At 48.5% G+C, this 15,902-nt stretch overlaps 1 protein-coding gene across 4 annotated transcripts in view; it reads left to right on the top strand.

Moving 5' to 3' along the window:
* Positions 1-15,902, top strand: part of OSBPL8 (oxysterol binding protein like 8) — a 1,216,063-nt gene that overhangs the window by 1,042,040 nt on the left and 158,121 nt on the right. For all 4 annotated transcript variants that reach the window (XM_086918072.1, XM_086918074.1, XM_086918073.1 and 1 more), the window contains 2 exons: positions 8,693-8,930; positions 10,293-10,477. In XM_086918072.1, coding sequence (XP_086774198.1) covers positions 8,693-8,930; positions 10,293-10,477 — 423 coding nt within the window. The remainder of the gene's footprint in view (positions 1-8,692; positions 8,931-10,292; positions 10,478-15,902) is intronic.

Genomic DNA, 15,902 nt, shown 5'->3' with positions numbered 1-15,902 from the left:
GCTGCCATTCGCCTCGGCCTCCAAGCCAAGTCCCCCTGTGTGGGCACCTTAATCAACCACAGACCTGTCTCCATTCTGCATAAAGCTTTTCATTATGTTTTTAAACATGGATATATATCCAAACAGCTTGGCAGTATTCCATCGGTGGATGGGCAGTTTGATACCCAACAATCAATGGCTCCTAAGTGTTTGGTCACAGAAACTGGGCAATTTTTAAGCCTTAAAAAGACTGTTGCATAGGACTTTAACGCAGAAACATCATGTATGTATTAGATTTTCAGATGCTTAGAAAGTAAATTTGAAGACTTCAGCAGGCCATTGGTCACGTGCCAGTCAGGTAGCATCCCTCCAAGTGCATTAACAAGTTGCCCAATAAAATCTGCCAATGTGTGGAAGTGGTTGGCAACAATATGGCTTCCCTTTACTTCTGGATAAGGTGGGTTGTTATAAGGGCGGAATAATTCTCTGTTTAGTACTTAACGGTGCTTGATCATGGGTGAGCAGCCATTCCCATTGGATGCATGTCGCTACAACGCATACTTTTACAACGCACACCTTTACAACGCATTTTTTACACCGCAACATCCATTACAACGCATTCCATTACAACGCATGCCATTACAACGAATTCTTTGAAACTACCTTTCCAACGCATTCCACTACAACACATACTACATTTACAACGCATACCATTACAATGCATAACATTACATTGCATGTATGGTAAGTATTGGATAGTGTAGGGGTAAAAATTACTATTCTAACTCCAGGGGGTGCAACAGTAGGGTAAGTATTGGATAGTGTAGGGGTAAAAATTACTATTCTAACTCCAGGGGGTGCAACAGTAGGGTAAGTGTTGGATAGTGTAGGTATGCGTTGTAATGGTTGCGTTGTAATGGTATGCGTTGTAATGGTTGTTGCGTTGTAAAAGTTTCGTTGTAAAGGTAGTGCGTTGTAAAAGTTGCATTGTAAGTGTTGTTTCCCATTCCCATTGTTTCTTAGCAGTGACTGCCATCAATGGTGTACCCCGGTCTTGGCATAAATAAACTCAGTAAATGCTAAAAGCAGAATTGATTGTCTTAAATATTTAGAGTTTCTACGTCCAACACAGCTAGTTTCATGTTCATACATTGGAAGATGGGCACGCCTGCACACACCCTTGCCTTACATATCTTCCCATTTTCATCTCACCCAAAGTGCAGTTGTCAAGATGCAATAAATCATAAATGTGTTAACATACCACTGTCACCCATCTGTACACGAAGACATGTAACAACTGGCACACCAGAGAGAAATGCATCACAGTTGTGGTTGAAGAAATGCTTTTTTTAAATTTCATCTGAAGCTTTTTAGTCTCCGGAGCATCCTCTTTTATAATCAACAAGAACATGTATACTCAGATTTAAAATATACTTTCCTTTTTTGGTAACGTACTATAATGAGATGTTTTTTCTTGTGAGGGTATTAATGTATTATAAGCCTATGGTGCTCCAAGCTCGTTTCTTAATGTCTGCTTTCCACATAGGGTCAACAAACTTGGCCTTTGTCTCATGAATCGGTTTATTATCCTTTTTTACTAGCTGTCAGTCTGTCCATGTCTTCTCTTAGGATTTGTGCTCAAATGTTAATTTCCAGGCGTGCTGTTATAGGCCAAAGGAAAAGTTGCACAATGACAGAGAAGAGCAAGTGATAATTGTTAACGGCCTACAGTAATGTTATTGCCAACCCCCCATACCACCACCACCTCCCCCCTCTAGAAAATCTCACCTAATCAAGGCAGTAAACCCATTCATAGATGGCAGACAAAGTGCATTCTCCCCCCACCACACTGCATGCTTTACAAGGACCCAATCCCACATCAAACTCTGGAGTCGTACTTGATTTTCTGCAGTGTGCTTGTTTATTAAAATTAAGTTCACAGGTCAATTACCTCATTGACCTACCAATCTCTTTATTTATTCGTACATATTCCAACACAGTATTTAAGAGTAAACTTGCACTTATATACAATATATACATTCACCGCCCATTCCCAATGGGCCTTTAATTTGAGTTCAGGGTTGCGCCAGCAGGCCACAATCCAGATCACCTGCTCCCTTAACGTTAACCCCCTTCTGGTCAACAGAGCCGCAGGTGAGGAAAGCGCCCACTTGGGCAACCATAGGCCTCCGGGGTAGGGCTGAAAAGCCAAGGCCACCAGCAGGTCGGCCCCAACTCTCCCGCCAGCCCAGAGTCCATAATGATTTAGCAAACCTGTTCAGAGTTAACTGTCTCTAGACAAGAAGTTCCCGTGGTATTCTTGTCCGGAACCCCGCTACTGCCCTAACTGAATCCTTATTAATAGGGATGGGTGGGTGGGTGTCTTCTCTTGGAGACGTCCGACTCCTGGGCGATCAGCGGACAAAGAGGGGGCCTCTAGGCTGGTCGCGGGCTTTTAAGCCTCGCGCCCTATTATCACTTCCGGGGCGTACCTCGACCCTTGTTCCCATTGGTCCTGGCGCCGCGCTCACTTCCGGGTCACATAACCCGGAAGCGATCCTACTCCGGGTCGGCCCTTTGGCTGCCACTAACGACGCCATTCCCCGAGGGGGTTGGCGCCTTCCATAGATGGCAGATAAAGTGCATTCTCCCCCCACCACACTGCATGCTTTACAAGGACCCAATCCCACATCAAACTCTGGAGTCGTACTTGATTTTCTGCAGTGTGCTTGTTTATTAAAATTAAGTTCACAGGTCAATTACCTCATTGACCTACCAATCTCTTTATTTATTCGTACATATTCCAACACAGTATTTAAGAGTAAACTTGCACTTATATACAATATATACATTCACCGCCCATTCCCAATGGGCCTTTAATTTGAGTTCAGGGTTGCGCCAGCAGGCCACAATCCAGATCACCTGCTCCCTTAACGTTAACCCCCTTCTGGTCAACAGAGCCGCAGGTGAGGAAAGCGCCCACTTGGGCAACCATAGGCCTCCGGGGTAGGGCTGAAAAGCCAAGGCCACCAGCAGGTCGGCCCCAACTCTCCCGCCAGCCCAGAGTCCATAATGATTTAGCAAACCTGTTCAGAGTTAACTGTCTCTAGACAAGAAGTTCCCGTGGTATTCTTGTCCGGAACCCCGCCACAGGACGAGGAGCTTACTGGCGGACTCGACCTCCCCCCCCCTGCGCTCAAGAGCTTCGGAGACGGCCCCTAGGACTGTTTCTATGAATATCTCCATACCCGCCTCCGACAGGTGAACTCCGTCCTCCGCGTATAGCTCCGGCCTGTCTGCCTGTATTAATTTGTGACGAATCGCTTTAATACTAGATTTCTGCAGGATTTCCGCCACCGACTGGTTCAGCCTTTTAACAGATCTGTTTAATGCTTTCATGGGTGCGCCCCGAGCCCACACGAGTCTAGGGATGACTTCCGACCATAGTACTATAGCTTCTGGGAAAATGTTTTTGATTGCTGCTAGAGTAGAGAACAGGGACTCCTTCACTTCTCTCCTTCCGCCCGGAATCATATCGTTGCCTCCGCAGTGCAACACGAATAAGTCTGGCAAAGGCATGCCTCTGGCCAAGGCTGTTTTCACATCCCTCGGGACGTCCGCCAGGCGCTGCCCGCCTATCCCCACCCAATGATGGTCACAACCTCGCATCATGGTCTCCCTGTCCCTGAGTGTCTTTTCGAAGTGCGCCCCGGCCCTGCGAATGAAGGAGTGGCCACACCAACAGATTTGGGTTCTCTTAGGGGAGGTACCTAGAGTAAATATGAAGAGTAAATGTGAAGAGATACAGTCAGCCGATTCTAACAACGGGGACGAAGGCTAAAGACATGTTAGACTAATTGCGGGCGAATATAACGTTCGTAACAAGCTGATTTCCAGCGACCCAACCTCTTGATTACCTGTTCGGGTAGGCCTAAGCCAGCAGCCGTTGTCGCTGCTCCATTTCTAAACGAATGTGATGTAAAATCGGCTGGATCAACTCCGATCCGTGCCAGGGTCATTTTAACTACTCGAGTGAACTGGAACCTGGTAAGGGGTAACCCACTCTCATGAATCAAGAGTCTATCGTCCGCTCCCTGGGGCCTGGCTTGGAGGAATAGCCTCAGCAAGTTGACTGGACAGAAGGCCTCGCCCTCTACTCTACCCAATTGTAACCAGGTACCTTTACCCAGCGGATCCGTCTTCGATCTCCGCACCCTAAGCCGCAGGACACCTTTTGACTCGATTATATCCGAGCACCTCAGACCCCCTTCCCTATCCGATTTGGACGCCGGAAGTAATTCTGAAATTCGCAGCGCCCCGCAAAAGGCTAGGGTATAGGCCACCCGGAACAGTTGCGTCTCATACTGGGAGAAACAAACGAACGGTAGAGCTTCTAAGATTTTAATCAATTTTTCTACGTCTATCGGCCTCCTAGAATCTTTCTCCCCGGGTGCCAGGCGCTCCCAACCTCTCATTGCTCTTCTAACTCTCTGATCTTTTGTCGGATCAAACACCCCCCGTAGACCCGCATAAAATGCTAACGCCGACAACTGTCTTTTCATGAATGCTACCGACTTCTCTTGCTCTTTCTGCTGTACAATGAAGCCTAATACACTCTGGGGGGCAAAGAAGTCCGCTACACCCACACCCCTCAGGTATGCCATATACGAATCCCATGATCTCTGATACATACTCTTAGTCCTTGGGGCCAAGGATGCAGATATCAACTCGGCGGCTGTGGGGCACCAAACTTCCATAGCTCCGCTGGGAAGGCTGACATTGACATCTCCGCCTGGGGCCAATGCTCCCGGAATTCTGTTAACTTAAAACGAGACAATGCATCAGCCGCTTTGTTTTCTACACCTGGAACATGCTTAGCAGTGAATTGGACATTATGGCTCAGGCACTGCAAAACCAATTCTTTCAATAACCTGAGTACCCAAGTACAGGTAGCCCTCTGGCTATTAATCACCATGACTACAGACATGTTGTCCGACCAGAATACTATACTCCTGTTTGCCAGCAGATCTCCCCACGAGTGCAAAGCTACCACTATGGGGAAAAGTTCTAGAAAGGAAATGTTAGTAGTCAGGCCTCGCTCGATCCAGTCATCTGGCCAGCACTGCATACACCATTTTTGACCGAATATAGCTCCGAAGCCAATACTACCTGCAGCATCGGTGAAAAGCTCAAGATCCGTATTAGAAGAACAGGCTGCTCGCCACAACACCGTGCCATTGAAATCCCTCAAAAAGCTTCTCCAAATCAGAAGATCCTCTCTAACTTCGGCTGAAAGCCTCACCCTGTGGTGTTTGGCCCGCAGCCCAGACATTGCCCTCGCTATACTTCTGGAGAAGGCCCTGCCCATAGGAATGACCCGCAGAGCAAAGTTCAGTTGACCCAAGAGGACTTGTAGCTGATGTAAGGTTACCTTCCTTGCCCCCAGGCAGCTATCGATAGCGGCCCTAAAGGCATCGACCTTGACTTTTGGCAACCTGCACACTCCTGCCGTTGTATCAATCTCTATGCCCAGGAAGGTCAGACACGTGGTCGGGCCTTCGGTTTTCTCCGCCGCCAAAGGTACTCCGAGCGCCTCAGCCAAGCGCTGGAAGCCCAGCAGGGCCTTCCTGCACGACTGAGAACCCTCGGGACCCATGAACAGAAAATCGACCAGGTAGTGGACTACTGAATGCGAGCTGTCCGAGGCCAGAAACTGCTCGACCGCCCATTCCAGGAACCTTGCGAAAGTCTCAAACTGCACAGGCAATAGAACACCCCATGGGCATGCACAAATCCAAAAAATAGCTACCGTCAAATGTGAAGCCGAAGAACCTGGTATCGTCCGGGTGGACGGGCAGTAACCTAAAGGCTGATTCAATATCAGCTTTAGCCATTAAGGCTCCTTCCCCAAACGCCTGCAATTTCTCAATAGCCGTGTCAAATTTGGTATACTTCACCGAGCACAGATCTGGGTCTAACTTGTCGTTGACCGAAAGCCCTGGAGGACTTGAAAGATTATGGATCAGACGGAATTTACCTTCCTCTTTTTTCGGAACTAGACCCAATGGGGAGCAAACCAGATTATGGGTAGGTGGTTCTGTAAAAGGGCCCCCAACCCGCCCCAATGCTACCTCCTTCATGATCTTCTCTCGAGCTGCCTCCATATTTCGCAACACTGAGCTTTGATTACGAGGTGGGACATTGGAAGGGGGGGCTGAAGACGGGATACGGAATCCAATTGTAAAACCATGGAGTAGGAATTGCACCTCCTCAAGATTATCGTACTTACTGAGGAGGTGTGTCAGGACATGCCGTTTAATTGGAGTTGGAAGCTTTGTCGGGAGTCTTAGTTGACTTTCCTTTTGGGGCACTGTGGCTGGGCTGCTCTTTGGGGTTACCAGTTTTCTTAAAACACCTAACCTCGGGATGAGAGGTACCCCCGCAGTAGGAACAGCAATGTTTGAATTTACACGAGACCCCCCTGGTACACTCATTTCTATTAAACTGCCAGCAGGCCTGTTTTTTCTCACCGACCCCTTTGTCAGTCCGAAAGGACTGGCTCTGAGTTGAGGGGACCGGGGTAGGCGTTGAAGGGGTGGAATAGAAGACTGTATGCCATAAATTAATCTCCCGCTGGTCCCATGCTATACCCGGGTGAACTGCCTTCATCTGTCTGAACATTTTATCGTATTTCAGCCACCCCTGGCCTGGAAACTCTGTTGCCGCTCCATGTATCAGGGATATGTAGCTCATCATTTGTGGGCCTAAAACCGGATATTTCTCAAGCATAACAGCGGCATATATTGCAAATCCCGTGATCCAATTCTTCATGGACCATTCCACCCACGATTTCTTCTGATTGTAATCTCCCTCTTTCCCGCCCTTGGGTTTTCCGGCCGCCACCCCTGCATTGATAAGGTCGAACACTTCTACGTATTCGCCTCTGAGTATCCTGTCCTTCATATCTGCTGGCACATGCCAAGTGATCCCCGCGGATGGCGATAAGGTCATTGAGGACGAACCGAACATTAACGGGCTGAATGCTAGTAACGGGGGAACCAGCTGGTTGCCCCCCCAACCCCCCATGCATCTGGCCATTAGAGGGACCCGCCACATCAACTACGGCGTTCGCCATTGAGCCCTGACTTGGACCCCCCAGGTTGGAGTAAGCAGTCATCGCTAAGGGGGACCCGTGAGCCGTGTAGGCAGGAAACATTGAGCTTACAGGGCTGCTACCTATCGCTTGACCATGCGACCCATATAATTGCATCCCTGGTAACTGGGCGACCCCCCCGGGCTGAACCCAAACTTGCGACACTCCGCTACCCGGCTGTGCCACTACTGGCGGTAACATACCGTGCGGACCGGACCCCCCCACAGAAGTGCCGGGGGACCCTCCTATCTGCGTGGGCCTAGATGCATCATACTGCCCGTCGGTGTCATCTGGGTCATTATCTGCGCCTGAGTTCGAATCAATTGTCTCTGGCCCCTCCTCCTCACCTGGTGATACTGGTCGTGAATCCGTCGGCCTAGACCGCTTGCCTCTTGCCGAGCTTCTAAGCTTTTCTGGGGTATGCTTCGCTCTTTTGCCTCTCCCCCTCTCCTCCTGAGAGTTCGCATCTGCTCTAGCCCCGTCTCTCATATTCTTTAGTACCCAATCCATGCCTTTTTCCCTTGTGAATTCCAGCAGTTCCGTAAAGGCAAGGTATTCCTCATTCTTGGCTGCGGGTTGTTTACCCTTCGGCACCTTCTTCGACGGCATCCTGCACTTAAAGAAAACAACGTTAAAACTTGTCGAGAAACCCCAAAGGACTTTTAGGCCCACCGCGCCGCGGATGGGCCCGGACCCCAGGGAATCGAATGATCGAGCGCCAGCGCTCGCCCTCCCCCTGGACATGAGGATTTACCACGGCAATCCCCCCCCTGTGATTAATATTTAAATCAAGAGAAATAAACACGAAAGCTGTAAAGAAATCCAGCACACACTGCAAGGCCCGCTAACCTACACCACGAGTCGGATTAACTCTCGCTGTATACTCCTACGCGATGTTCCCACGATGTCTTCTCTTGGAGACGTCCGACTCCTGGGCGATCAGCGGACAAAGAGGGGGCCTCTAGGCTGGTCGCGGGCTTTTAAGCCTCGCGCCCTATTATCACTTCCGGGGCGTACCTCGACCCTTGTTCCCATTGGTCCTGGCGCCGCGCTCACTTCCGGGTCACATAACCCGGAAGCGATCCTACTCCGGGTCGGCCCTTTGGCTGCCACTAACGACGCCATTCCCCGAGGGGGTTGGCGCCTTCCATTGTCGGGGTTATCTTCCCTCCCTCATTGACCTTAGGGTACTGACAAACAGCAGCAATAAATCCCAGCATTCTAACACTTCTGATTGGTACAGCTAATCTCAGTATGATATACCTGGTGCTAAATTTACGACCAATACCCATTTAATCACCAAGGTTTTAAAACATGAATGTAAACATTGGTGATGGATTCCCCAGTTCAAGCAAGGCTTCAGTGCTGTGCTGTACAAGAGTGAGTAGTGCTTGTTGTAGTTAGAAGAGATCGTAAAAGCAATCATTGGGCTATCTGCTACATTCAACTTGCAGACTTCAATAAAGGTCCAATGTGATCTTTCAGGCCTAATCGCAGTAATGGAATCTTCAGACCCGGGCTGTTAATTTTTGATTGGTTCACCTTTTCTTGTTTTTCAAGGTTAAATGACAGTGAGATTGAGCGACACCATTTTAAAGACACAGATATGTACTCTGATAAATCTGACCGAGAGAACGATCATGAGCACGATGAGTCAGACAACGATGGGCTTGGAAAAAGTGAGGAAAGTGACAGCGACACATCAGAGAGACAGGATGATTCCTTCATTGACCCCGAGCCTATTGACATCATTAAGGAGACGGTGTACGTAGAAGAAATGAATGAGGAGCTGGGAGAGGTAAGGACTGTTACCTAGGAGGTTTCAGAATTTCTAGAACGAAACTGGTGCTCATGCTAGACCTGTGCCCCTGGTTGAGGAAATGAACACATTGTATTAATTTGATTCCATGGGCTCTTTCTACATCTGTTCTATTTTTGTGAATGTTGTCATTGTCTTTTTCAATTTATTTAAGTGACTTGATAACAGTGGATTACAACATATGGAATTATAGATGGGTAACAGGAAATTACAGGGAAGTTTTTCAGCGAGAGTTATTGAGTGGCATCAAATGGACAATGACAGTAAAGTTCAAGTTCTCCCATATGATTATTTATGTATGTTACATTTATATGTACATAATTTTTTTTGTAACACTTTTTCGTATGTAAATGTAGATATTTGATGTGCTTTTTGACAAATATATGCATAGAGACAAACATCTGGATCTCAGACCTGTGTGAGTGCTTTTTACAAAAAGACAAATGGTTTGAAGAGCATATTTCTCCCTTGAAGGATTAATTAAGGTTTCCTTCAGGTTTAGAATTTATCATTATTCTTTGATTCATTTCGCTGCATCAAGTTTAGTTTTTGTCTGTTTTTGCGAGCTCTCCTTGAAGTAACTCTTAAATCTAAGGTGGAAAACATCCATGTAGTTTACTTTTTGCTCATCTATAATGTTATGTTATTTATGACCTCCAAAATCATCTGCCAGTGCTTTTAACTCCTACACAGGGGCAGAGGATTAATGGGGGCAGCCATACATAATATGGCCTCTCCTTCTTACCTAAATGTGAAAAAATACCTTGCCTGCCATTCTTCACCAATCCTCACCACCTTTCCTGCCTTCCTTCTCCTTCCTGCAGCTTTGCTTTCGGTCAAAAAAGAAAAGCAACAGTGCACTTTAGGACGTAGCAACAGTGGGCAACCAGTTTTGTATCAACTGTTGCGACATCATAGCAGTTAGTTACCAGATTTAGAATCTGATGAAAAACAATAGAGACTTTCTATGGAAGGCAAGCATAACCATGAATTTAAATACATGAATGGAAGGAGCTGTCATACTGGGCAACCCTGTGTCATTTATTTAACTGGCAAAGGCCTACGCATGGATAGCATTTTGGTACCAGAAAGCATAAAGAATTCAACCGGTGTGATTGCTTTGTGCAAGATATAAACTTATGAGGACAAGTAACCTGGCATTGTAAGATTTAGGTTTCTGAGGGCTGAGATCTTCTACCATGATCTACAAGCAAAATCCCCATGTGTTGTTTATGCGGAATGATGATTTGTGTGGAAATTTCTTCTTCAGTTGTTGTCCTGGATAATAATTGTGATGATTTTTATTTTCTGTTTGTAAGATTAATTTAAATGTTTCTGAAGGCAGGTGAGGCTAGCCAAACAGAAACCGTATCGGAAGAGCACAAGAGTCTTATTTGGACTCTTCTTAAACAAGTTCGTCCCGGAATGGATCTGTCAAAAGTTGTCCTACCTACATTTATCTTGGAACCCCGTTCATTCCTGGACAAGCTCTCGGATTACTACTACCACGCAGACTTTCTGTCCGAGTGAGTTCATTCTCTTTTCTCATTTTGCCCACTCCCATTTTGGCCTTTACTTTCAAGTTTGAGACATCCCCTGTAAAGTATTTTTCAAATTAAAATTGTTGACTAAGCACCTTTTCTCTTTTATGTTTATGAATTGTAACTTTGAATACAAGATTTACAGATACATAACTTTCATGATAAGTTATATAAAAAATATATTTTGTGCACTTTGATATAAGTATCTCCTTTAATTACAGAAACCCATCTTTCAATGTCTTTGCATATGTAAAATGTAAATGTAAATCCAGTACTTGTATAGCGCACGAATCACCCCCGAAGGGTTATCTTTGTACATTTGAAGCATTTTTAAAATACATTTCAAATCCACAAGTTTACTACTTGCAAACCATTTGCATGTAAGAAATAATAGATTTCAGAGGCTACCTATGGTTAGGCTTGCCTATGATAGTACATTTTAATTTTGACTCTTCTGATCCCTGCTTCTCAAACATGACGTTGACACCTCCTATATTTGGGTTCATCGCATACTACCATGACACCATCTGTAGAGTTAACTTCCTGCCCCATACTATCAGCTCTGATATTTATCACTAGGCTCCTATTTGTCTTAAATATAGTAGTATATCACACCTGCATACAGGGGAGCTTTACAAGACTTTTGATACCGAGTTTAGTCTGGGTTCTGCTGTGCAAAAGGCATGCTGCACTAGGACTTCTGTAGTCTTCATTTTCTATGATGTCCATGGTACAAAAGATTGTTGTAACCCAAAATAAGTGCAGCCACATAAATATGACTGAATGGATAAAATAGAATTGAAAAAGAAAGTGAAGGGTCGTGGCCTGAATGGTCACTAAAAACATTGGGCACGTGGAGCTTTTCTCCGTGTGTCCTCCGTGAGGTGCCTTGTCCTCTTCTGCCATCCACCATGTTCGGCTGAACCCTTGAGGAATGCAGCTGGGGGTCTGAAATGGGCAAATTAACGCTCAGGAGTGTGCTTCTGGAAGAGGCCGGAGGACGTCAAAAAGCTGAAAACCATCAATGACCGCATACCTCGGAGATCAGCACACAACCCTGTGGAGACCCCACTGGCCCTAGACCGTGTGCACTGTGATTGTAAGGCAACAGCCATCTTGGAATGGAGCTGAGGTCACATATAACTCTACACATTAACTCATAAAATCAGCCCACCTAGAACCACTACCCAAGATATCAAAACCTTCCAAAAGCTTTCATGAAAAAAGCAACCCCTAACAAACAGAGGGGCGTGGGCAGTCTTTATTTTGAAGCTTTTGAGGACGGTACCCTCCTTGGCTTTATCATAGTGGAGGTAATACAGAGAACTGACACAATCACATCAGCTTCTTGCGAAGAAAAGTCTTACAGCTTTGAAGAGAGTTAGAACTGATGTAGCTCTACTGCATGAAACACATCTTGGAGGAGGTAATAAAACTAAACCAAGACCGATTAAGACTGGAAAGGCATTGTTGAAACTCATCAAAAATTAAGCATGATAGTATATTATTTCATATAAATGTAGCGGGAATAATGACACAGTAAAAAGCCAAACCAGAAGGAAAATGGGTACTGAGACTTATGGAAACCGAATTTTAACATCTTTTGATTATTAAGATGTGTTTGTCAAATCAGAACTCTGAGCCACACTTAACGGATTTTTATAAAGAAATCTTCAAATTTCAAATACACTCACGTATTAGTAGGTTTGACCTGATCATAAAGTAGATATAAGCAGTGCAACTATGGAAACTTGTTAGACAGACCACACTGAATTGTACACATTTGAAACTGATCCAGGCTGTACAGACAGTTGAAGACATTTCATTTTAAAAGCTGGAGAAATCGCCCATTGCTCAGTGTTGCAGAACTCCCATTTCTGAATTAACTACTTGTCTACTGTGCTGCCTCTATGCCAGTGCTACACATCAGTATCCGCTACACTTGCATATCTGAAAGAAACAGGTTAGTGTTAGATTCCTTACCTTAGAATAACCCCAGGCGTCAGACTGGATAGTTTTGCGTAGCAGTACCTCTGCGCGTCGGTAGGCATCGCCTGCGGCTCCGCGTCCGTCGTTGGTGCCGGGATGACGTCGTCTGAGTACTTAGACGCCGCCGTCGCGCGCTGACGTCAGTTCTTCTTTTTTCCGCGCCAGCAAGCCCAGATCCGGAAAAAGCAGTACTTCTTAGTCAATTTTTGACTAACTTTTTCGATCTCTTTTGGATCCTTTTCCAGTCGATACGTCTCTCGGTGCCGATAGGGATGCCCGGGTTCAAACCCTGTGCCGACTGTAACCGCCTGATGTTGGTTACCGACCCCCACCGTCTGTGTCTCTATTACCTTGGGCCCGACCACGATGACAAGTCGTGCCCCGACTGCCGGGCCTTGATGTTGAAGGCTAGGCGGGAGTGGTCCCGTAAGCTCCTCGAGCTCTGGCAGTCGGCCCCGCGCCGTTCACGGTCCCGGTCCAGGAGGAGGTCGAGGGACCGGTCGCCGGGCCACAGTCATCACAGCCCGGCGAGTCGACACCACTCGTCGGGCTCCCAAGTCCTCAGGTAAGAGGCACAAGAAGTCGAAGAGATGACACCGCTCTTCCGACTCCCCCCAACGCTCGTGCGATGCGGCCGGGGTTCGGGCGACAACGCCCACGCGGCTCGGCCAGAGCCGCAGGCGCCGCGCCCTGCTCCATACCCACCGGTCCCTGGGCTGAACGCGACGCCGGAGATCAGCGCCTTCCTCGTGGCCATGAGGAATCGCTACCCTCCGACGGGCCCTACGGAGGTGCCTTCGGGCCCCTTGGGTCAGTCTGTGTGCCCTAGCGGCCCGGTGGTTCCAGCCCCGGCGCCGTCGGGTGCTTCGGTCCCGGCGCTGTCGACGACTCCGGTCCCGACGCCGCGGGGCCCCACTGGACCCGGGTCCGGATCCGGGTCGCCGCTGGTCAACCTTACGATCCCTCCACCGGCACCGACCCCCAGGGTGTTGCCCTCGACGCCGTCCCTGGACGACGTCGTCCTTGGTCCCCCCCATGGTCCGGATCCGGCGTCACTCGATTCCGCATTCGCCGCTGAGAAGAGCAATTCCTCTATGATCCGGCCCCATCCTTTGGACCTGACTAACAGGAGATGGGGGCGAGGAGGATTGGGAGGGGTCTGACGACCCTCTGGCACGGGAGTGCCAGTCGTATCAGGACTGGGCAGTTGAGCTAGGGGAGGCCAGTGGTCTGGACACTTCGCCCGACACTGGATTTGTCTCCCCTCCTACCGTGGTTACGGAGGAGGGGGCTTCTTACAGCGTGGCGTTGACGAGGGCGGCCAAAGCCTTGGCTCTTGAGCTCCCAGTCGCGACCGTGAGGACTAACCTCCTCACCGAGGTCCTTAAACCGCAAGCATGCTCTCCGGAGCCTCTACTGCCGTTTAATGAAGCCCTTACTGATGTTCTGTTGGGCACCTGGTCCAAGCCTGCTACAGGACCCCCTGTAGATTAGAACGTGGCCAGACGCCACCGCCCGGCCCCGGGCGACCCTAGCTTCCTCCTGTCTACCCACCCCACCCCAGAGAGCCTGGTTATCCAGGCCTCTAACTCCCAGACTGCATTCCCGACTGCCCCTCCTGATCGGGAATCCAGAAGGTATGACCAGTTTGGTAAGAAGTTGTTCTCCTCACTTAGTTTGGGGTTGCGGTCTGTCAACACCGCTTGCCTTTTGGGTCGTTACACCCACTCTCTGTGGGACACGGTTGTGGACGTGCTGCCAGACTGCCCGGAGGAGGCACGGGCAAAACTCGCTCAAGCCCTTGCGGAAGGGCGAGATGCAGCACGGTACTCTATTCGATGTGGGCTGGATACCACAGACTCGCTAGGCAGGGCGATTTCCTCGATGGTGGCGGTTCACCACCACGCCTGGCTGAGGTCCGCCAACTTCTCGGCTGATGTCCAGAACACACTCATGAACATGCCGTTTGATGGCCGCCACCTCTTTAGCGACAAGACATACAATGCGCTTTAGCGTTTCAAGGACTCCAGGGCTACGGCCAAGTCCTTGGGCCTGTCGTGCCAGCGCCTGCAAACTTTTGCCTTTTGCTCCTTTCGTGGCCAAGGAAGGGGCGCCCCCTCATGTCCTGCCAGCCACGGGCCGCAGACTAATATCCAGTGCGGCAGCGGACGTGGTAACTGCCGTGGCTTTGCCAGGGGACAGCACCGAGGCCAGTCCACATCCATCCCGCAGTATCCGCCTCAAAGCCTTCCTAGTCCGAGCTTTCAGTCCCATTTGACGCCAGTGGGGGGCAGGGTTCGCCAACACCTCCTCCACAGGCGCACCATCACATCTGACAGGTGGGTGCTGCAAATCATCCGAAGGGGCTACTCCTTCCCCTTCGAGGCGACCCCTCCAGCCATGCCACTGCAGTACCATCGGGGGATCACTTGCAACTTCTGCAAGAGGAAGTTACGGCCCTCTTGGCCAAGGGGCCATCGAGCGCGTTCCTGGGCCAGAAGTATGGTGTGGTTGTTACTCCCACTACTTATTGGTTCCCTATCTTGGACCTGCGGAACGTCACCGGCTTCCTCCGGAAGGGGAAGTTCAAGATGCTGACTTTGGCTCAGGTCTTAGCTGCCCTAGACCCCGGGAGACTGGATGGTAGCATTGGACTTGCAGGACGCATATTTTCACATCCCCGTCCTGCCGGCTCACCGGCGATACCTGCGGTTCACGGTAGCCCATGAGCACTATAAGTTTACCATGCTCCCCTTCGGCCTTACCATCGCCCCTCGGGTGTTCACGAAAGTGATGGCGGTGGTCGCAGCTCTTCTGCGCAGATTAGGGGTGTCAGTCTTCCCCTATCTCGACGACTGGTTGTTGTAGGCGTGCTCGCCCCAGACAGTTGTCCGCCACCTCCAGACTACAGCCGACCTCCTGCACCTGCTGGGGTTCTCCATCAATGTGTCGAAGTCACACCTGTGCCACTCTGTGTCCCTCTCAGAAGCTCCTCTTCATCGGAGCAGTTCTGGATTCGGCGCAGTTTCGGGTTTATCCTCCCGAACAGCGGGTTCGGGATATGCAGACTCGTTCATCAACACCCTCAATCTCCGCTTGAGGATCCACTTCTGTAAAATATATAAGTGGAGATAAATCAATTTAATTATTTAAAGGAATGTGACAAAGCTGTTCTTTGTCCGTTTAGCTTTTTAATATCTGTAGAACCACCTGCAATGAAAATAAGGGAAAATGTACATTTTGTTGGTTTCCAAATAGATTTTATAAACTTATGTTATTCTAGTGTATGTAGTTATCTCTAATCTCACCCAAATTAATGTTTCCCTATCTACAAAATAAAGTGGATACCTTCTGATTATTTTCTTGTCACACCATCAACAGTACTACTATCATCAGAAACTAAAGCAATTCGTTTGAAACC

The sequence above is a fragment of the Lissotriton vulgaris genome, chromosome 1_1, assembly GCF_964263255.1.
Source record: "Lissotriton vulgaris chromosome 1_1, aLisVul1.2, whole genome shotgun sequence".
Taxonomy (NCBI): Eukaryota; Metazoa; Chordata; class Amphibia; order Caudata; family Salamandridae; genus Lissotriton; species Lissotriton vulgaris.
The sequence above is the reverse complement of the archived record's forward strand: the minus strand, read 5'-3'. Positions and strand labels throughout refer to the sequence as shown.